The sequence below is a fragment of the Paralichthys olivaceus genome, chromosome 18 (genome assembly GCF_024713975.1).
Source record: "Paralichthys olivaceus isolate ysfri-2021 chromosome 18, ASM2471397v2, whole genome shotgun sequence".
Classification (NCBI taxonomy): Eukaryota; Metazoa; Chordata; class Actinopteri; order Pleuronectiformes; family Paralichthyidae; genus Paralichthys; species Paralichthys olivaceus.
The window spans coordinates 18,311,093-18,318,400 of NC_091110.1; the positions used below are offsets into that span (position 1 = coordinate 18,311,093).

At 39.4% G+C, this 7,308-nt stretch overlaps 1 protein-coding gene across 2 annotated transcripts; it reads left to right on the forward strand.

Annotated features, from left to right (window-relative positions):
- The first annotated feature begins 1,071 nt into the window (after positions 1–1,071).
- On the forward strand, positions 1,072–6,622 carry slc31a2 (solute carrier family 31 member 2). Of its 2 annotated transcripts, none has more exons than XM_020107304.2 (4): positions 1,072–1,514; positions 4,090–4,156; positions 4,539–4,752; positions 5,618–6,622. In XM_020107304.2, the coding sequence occupies exons 1-4, from the start codon at positions 1,506–1,508 to the stop codon at positions 5,781–5,783; spliced, it is 456 nt and encodes a 151-aa protein (XP_019962863.1). In that variant the 5' UTR covers positions 1,072–1,505; the 3' UTR covers positions 5,784–6,622. The 2 variants fall into 2 exon arrangements, with proteins under 2 accessions (XP_019962863.1, XP_019962862.1); XM_020107303.2 differs by having other exon boundaries at positions 1,110–1,514; positions 4,539–4,758.
- Positions 6,623–7,308: the final 686 nt, after the last annotated feature.

Consider the following 7,308-nt stretch of genomic DNA (forward strand, 5'->3'; position numbering starts at 1 on the left):
ACTTTTTCGTATTAAACCAAAAGAAAAACTTTTATTGTATAAAATGCTTGGGGGAAAAAAAGACACGTGACCTGGAAGTAACACACAATAGAATAGATTTGAAAGGTCAACAGAATAGAACGGTGACGTTGGATAGATAGACAACTAAATTAAATATCAACTCAGTCATAAACTTTATGTTGTTGTTGTCTGGACTTAAACTGTCACATAGACGTAAAAGAAAAAATGCATTCAGTCTAAACTGTAGAGTGAACGTGCACACAGAATATTACACATCAGAAACACTGGATGGCGCCAGTGCTGTTTCATTCCCTATATTCAAAGGTTTTATCCAATATATATTTGAACCTTCCTTCCGAATATTCAAACATTAAATCTATGTGTTTAGATTTGATTATAGATATTTAACTTTCATTCAATATATTCATCCTACATCTTAAATTCTAGACATTCATATTTTATTCTAAATGATATAAGATAAGATAAACTACTTAATATGTTCTGTCTGCTTATATGTTTACAACAGGGAATATATAATATATAATATTATATTCGGTAGTATTTATATTCAGTAGTATTTATATTCAGTAGTATTTATATAAAGTACTATTTATATTCAGTAGTATTTAGTAGTATTTGTATTTAGAAGTATTTATATTCGGTAGTATTTATATTCAGTAGTATTTATATTTAGTAGTATTTGTATTTAGAAGTATTTATATTCGGTAGTATTTATATTCAGTAGTATTTATATTCGGTAGTATTTATATTCAGTAGTATTTATATTTCGTAGTATTTGTATTTAGAAGTATTTATATTCAGTAGTATTTATATTCAGTAGTATTTAAATTTAGTAGTATTTGTATTTAGAAGTATTTATATTTAGTAGTATTTATATTCAGTAGTATTTATATTCAGAAGTATTTATATTCAGTAGTATTTATATTTAGTAGTATTTGTATTCAGTAGTATTTATATTCAGTAGTATTTATATTCAGTAATATTTGTATTTGCTCTGATCCGCCGCAGGGCTCCGAACACCTTCGGCTTTCTCCGTCGATCACGTGACTCTGATCTCTTCCGTAAACAAACCCAGGGGCGGATGATCTGCTCCACGCATGCGCACTGTCTTATTCAAACATGGCCGCCAGCTGCTCTCTGTGTGTGTGTGAGCGACATTAACTGGATGTTCGCTGTGTAAACATCTGTGTCAACATCTGTGTAAACATCTGTGGCTGAAGACGGAGACATCTTGAGTTTCCGGATCATTTGAAAAAAACACTTCAACGTCTCAGTCTGAGCCGCCGCGGCTCTTTGTTCGCGGCCTCCGGGGAGAACTCCATTACCCGGCGTCCCTCTGGTGAGTTGCGGGCGCTCCCCGCTGTGTCGGTGCCTTCCCCGCACCGGAGGCTCCGGACCCGCAGCTCCTGCCCGGGCAGAGAGCTCCTGAGATGGGCCACTGAAGAGAGAGACGCCGCCCTGCGAGTCCTCCAAGCGAGTCCACCATGATGTCTGTGAGTTGTGGGTTTTTGTAGTTTCCCCGCAGTGTCGAGTTGCGGTGAGCTCGCGCGTTAACGCGGGTTTAAATGTTTGCGTTGTGTTGAGATTCACTCGTTTATTCTGTTAAACTGTTTTCACAGTGATAAATAAATCTCCCGGCTCGGTTTGTTTAGAGACACGTTTAACTGAGGATGAGCTGAAGTCACCTGAACTTACTTTAAAAGTTTAGAAGACGATTTGCTTTTTGGCTCAAAATGTTTGTGTTCGTAATCTTTGCAATCAAATCCTTCAGAGGTTTAAATTGTGTAATTGTCCATCAATTCATTCAATACTAAACTATTTTACAAATCAAATAATTGATTTGTTTAGTTTTTATTGTTCTAATTGATTAGAATTTCATTATGAAGGTTTTTTTTCTAAAGTCCCTTAAACATACTTTATAAACTATTTGGCTCCTACATTTTAAAAAGTACATCTTGTAAAATCCTTACAGGTTTATATTGTGCAGTCGCCCAGCCCTACGTTCAAAACTTTGCTATTTTCCAAAGTAAATAAAGGATCATTAGGAAAAACCACTTCGTACAAAATATCCCCAAATGTTTTTGACATGTGGGACAAAGCAAAGCGAAACACTTTTGAAAGTTTTTCTAGTGAAAGCACTCACCTCAGAGTTTACCTGGAAGTCTCTCACCTGAGTTTCAGATGGGGTTCGACACAGAGGCTGACACTGGTCACCACCAAGGATTGACTCAAGTTGTTCATATCTGACTTTCTGCTGTGTCACTGTGCCAAATTGAGTTGTTGGATTTGATCATAAGAACAAAATTACAGGTGGATTTTAATAGGAGAACTTAATAGTTAATAAATAAAACAAATCTATTCTGTATAACCAGTTCCCTCAACTGGCTTATTCATGTTGGTATGCGATCACTATTTCCAAACATAACATTGAACTCACAGGTTATCTCATAACATTTGTCAGCATGGTGACGGTGACATCAGTGAAAATTACATCTGGTAGGTAAAGAACCACAAGACGTGTTTTAAACAAACCTCAACGTTAACAATTCGAGCTCGTGAGCGAAAACTAACGTTGAGCATCGAACCTGTCATCCAAACTGATCATTTTAAACACCCGTTGCACTTGATCATTAACTTGCTACACCCAAAATGTACTAGATATTTTGGGTGTGCCTACTTTTGCCTCCTCTGTAACCTATTAAAGAAGCAGTTGGCTTGTTCACAACGTTGGCATCATCTAATTACAGTTTTTTTCCCCCAATGGATGTCATTGGATTCCTAGATCAGTGGTTACCGTAGTGAGTTTGTTGTTATGATCACGCTGAAATGATGATTTAGAAAACAAGAGTCACGCTGGAGTTGAAAAGCTTCAAATAGACGTCCTGGTTACGTGATTTAAAATATCGGAACCCTATGAAGCCTCTGAATGGAGCCTCACACTCTGAACAACATGCACAGCAGTGGCAATTTGGGCCATGAGCTGCAAACTTGTATTACCTACAACTCTGCCAAGGAGTTTTTTGGGTGATTGGATTGTTAGTCAGCAAGATAAAGTAAGAATGACAATGGATGTATTCAAAACCTGGAAGCAGGAAATGAAAAAGGAAACCTTCTCCCTATTCCAAGTCCCTGAGCCATCAACCTCATTCTGAGGCTGAAGCTGCATAGTGTTGCTCTAAAACTGTGAGTTTTGACATCTTCTCTGATCTAATTAATAATACATGTGTTTTCAGTTATTCTGTGAAATGACAGATAAACTGTTTATCTTTAATAAGATTAATAAGACTGATTAATATTTAGTTCGATTGATGACAGTAGTTTTAAAAGCCTGATTATTGCTGCACTGACATGAACACTGCAGGCTTCATTTTGACTTTCTCCAATGGGCAGCTGGTGAGAAAAAGTCAAACTTGGACAGATGGTGACTCTGAGAGTCTGACAAGGACTCAGCACACACGCACACACACACACACACACACACACACACACACACACACACACACACACACACACACACACAGTACGTTCCTCTGTCAGTCACGTATCTACAGAGGGAGCTTTTGTGGGACAATACATCTTGTTGTAATTGTGGGATAAGATCAGCTGAATAGACGCTTGTTTGGAACAGCCCAACACAATTTTTTTGTTTTTAAAGGAATCCAAGATATTATATGTTGAACAGAGGAGGTACTGAGGGCAGCATAAATGAAGACAGATTATTCCTGCGTCTGTTTATTTTTTATGAAATGCAAACCTTTGTTTTTTGGCTTTAGCGATGAAGGTCCTGTAAGAAAAGGTGAAAAAGAAAGTAAAGGTCGCTCAGATCAGTAACAACATCCTGAGACTTGACTCCAGAAAATTAAAGAGCACAGCACTAATGACAGAGCTTTGACTCCCAGCCTGGATAACTGATCTTGGTGGGAAGGAGGCTTGGGGTCAACATTGTTAACACCTGGTCCTGCATCACTGATGTCGTTCCCATGAAACGTGCATCAGCATTCAACCCGCGCCCAGCACTCCCTCCGCTGTTTGAGGGTTTTAATACTTTTCTCTTTCTCTTTTCTATAGATGACTTTTGAGGTGTCGAACAGCGTGACCCTGCTGTTCGACTTCTGGAACGTGAACGGGCCTGTGGGTAAGTCACAGAGAGGCAGGAAATCTAATATTTTATCATCCAATATCTTGTAGTGTTGTATCAACCTTTAAGTTTTTATTTGTGGAGGAGCGGGCCCTTAAATGGCGACCCAGCACCTCGGGAAAAAATGCAGATATGATGTTCACGAGTCCACCTGTCGCCCCAAGAAGACATATTTGTTATCCTTCAGCGTGTTGGTCAGTGTGCTGAGTATTAGATCCTAAACCACTCCTCGTATTTGGATAAAAATATCCACATTTTTTCATGATGACACTAATAATTGGCCGGAGGTAGTTTACTCTTCCTTCAGGGCTTTAAATGGCAGCGTTTGTAACAGACTCCAGCTGCTTAAGTAAACTCTGTGTGTGTTTGTTGTTTGCAGGAATGGGGCTGTCGGTGTTTGTCGTCTTGCTCCTGACAGTTTTCTACGAGGTGCTTAAGGTTTGGAGGGTGTGGCTGGGAAATAAGTCAAAGCTGACACAGCCGTACCTCAGCCCCACGTCCCTCCACAGCGACTGCATCTCCACACTGGAGAGAAGCCCCTCCCAGTCCTCCGTGACCCCCATCGAGCCTTCTCCTCCAGCTCCAAGCACCAGGTACAGGTCAGGGCCCACGAGACACACAAAAAGAAAAACACTTTCAGGGACCAGATCCTCATCAAATAGTAACTGCGGCCCAAGAGGTCAGATAATCAACCTTAAACCTTCTATTGGCGGGTTGCAGCCAACGTTGAGGTGCATTTACACCATCTACTGTGATGGTGCACTGTTCCCGTAGGTACTGCAATGCCAGGTAGGGAGCGAGCCCCTCTTCCATCTCTCTGTTCCAAAAATCTATTAAATACATGGTTCATGCATCTGACACGGCTGAGCCGTCTCCTTAAATTCAGCTTGAATAAGATGAACGACATATTTACACACTCATCGACATTAATGAGCCTGAACGATCCATGAAAACTCTCCATGTTTCAAAAAGAGATTCCAGGATCCACCTCGGACCTGGATCCACACCAAGAGCTGAGTCAAAATCTGTTCAGCAGAACAACAGCAACAAACAAACACAGACATAACATCCTTAATGGAGGTTATTATAACAAAATAAACTCAATAATAATAATTAAAGACAAATTAGGTTTCTCTGGAGAGACGTGGATTCAGTGCTACTTGACTGGTTTGTGGAGGTTAACAACCGTGAGTCAGTAATTCTAGTTTTTCAGCATTTGTTTATACTGAGTATACACAGTGAGTACACAGTAGACAGTACACATTGTGTACTGAGTGCTCATCGCCTTGAGACAGAATGGACACCTTATTTTGTGTTTAAACGTTCTTAGAGTTGCCTCCTCTGTCATAAGAATACGTGTCCCTGCCTCGCTCAGTCCTCCGCTGCCTGAAGTATTAAAATTGGGTAAAAACGGAAGTTGTTATTCACTCACAAATTCTCATTTCTCCTGGTCCTCAGCTGGTTACTGCACGGTATCCAGACCGTCCTCCACATGCTGCAGGTGTCTCTCGGCTACATGCTGATGTTGTGCGTCATGACCTACAATGTCTGGATCTTCGTCGGTGTCATCATAGGTTCTGTGCTCGGTTATTTCATCTCGTTCCCTCTGCTGGGTCAAATCTGATGGTATGGACAGTTCACAAATCTGGATTTAAGACGGAGGAGCTGGTTTTTATTTTCTCTTGCTCTGGATACTAAATGGGAAACCACTCAATGACTCATTTCTGCATGTTGGTCTGTTGCTCTTTGGTTGGGTGTTTGTCAAATTTTAACTCTTGGGAAACAAGAAAGAGGGATCGTATTGCTTTTATGCTTAAAAATTAACTGCACAATAATACGGATAATAACAATCTTCACCACTAATTTCAGTCCTCGGGACTCATTTCCTTTTTCCCTTCACACGCAGCAAAGGGGTTTAAATCATGCACATGCTGCGTTCCTTATACTCTAGTTTTATTTATTCACGGTAAAATGTTTTTGAAGGAGGAGAAATTGTCCTCGGAAACATGGAATGGGAAGTCTTCCACTGTTTGTAGCTTTCGTCATATTTTTCTGATCAGCACTGACGGCCGTTGAGTCACAGGTCATTTTAAGATTGTGCTCTGTCAGATGGAGGAACTGGACCATGTGATTTTTCTTTTTTCTTTTTTAGCTTGTAAACCTCTCACAGATGGGAATCATTCTCACGTGTGCATGGGGACAGTGAACGTAGGTCATGTGGTTCTGTGGAAATCATTGACAAACCGAGAAGCACATAAGTAAAGAAAAAAGCCAGTGCCTTGTAACTAACACTTTCAGATGTATTTTATTGAAATATGCTCCTCCTCTCTTTTGAGGAACTATTTTTGTAACTGATTCTGAAACATGAGAAGAAACGTGTGTCTGATCATCTGCTGTGTGTCACTTACTAAAATAAAAAATGTCTTGATTTAACATTTAAAATCAAGAATAAAGTTGATAAAATGATTTATTTGACCTTCTATCTTACATACAACATGTTGGATTAAATCAACAGGACAAGGTGACGGTCTTGGGTTTGAATCTGAAGGCAGCGATGAGAGGGGATTTCACAACGGGTCACCAGCTCCTTTACTCATTTCATTAATAGAGACAAGACAGAATTGCACCTTGGTCTGTGAACTACACATATTTACTCAATACATTGCAGTGAATTGCTGGTGTAGGATTTATATAATGTAGCATCTGAAAAAAAAAATGATTATGAATGACACAGCTTGAAAATACAGAAGGATTTATTTTAGAAATTAAAGTCTAATATTTACAGTTTATCGAACCTCTTGGTTTTTATGGAACATTTGCATCATCAGTGCCCCTTTCATTATTCACAGAGACACAACGATTGTTTATACAAACGTGAGCAAATCTCTTCCACAAGGACAAATATCAGTGATACGGCCTCTTCTTTCATATGTATTTGTACACCGATAAGGACATCAGATAGTCTTAATTAAAAGCCAGTTCATCCCGGTCACATCGAACAAAACCAGACATCTGTGGAGTTTGAAACCAACAAAGCAGTGAATACGTTTGACTTTGGGTGAATTCTCCCTTTTACCCAGAAGAGATGGGATTAAATAATAAAAGACTGTTTTTAAACAGAGAAGTAGTCACTCTTTTGTCTTGTTACC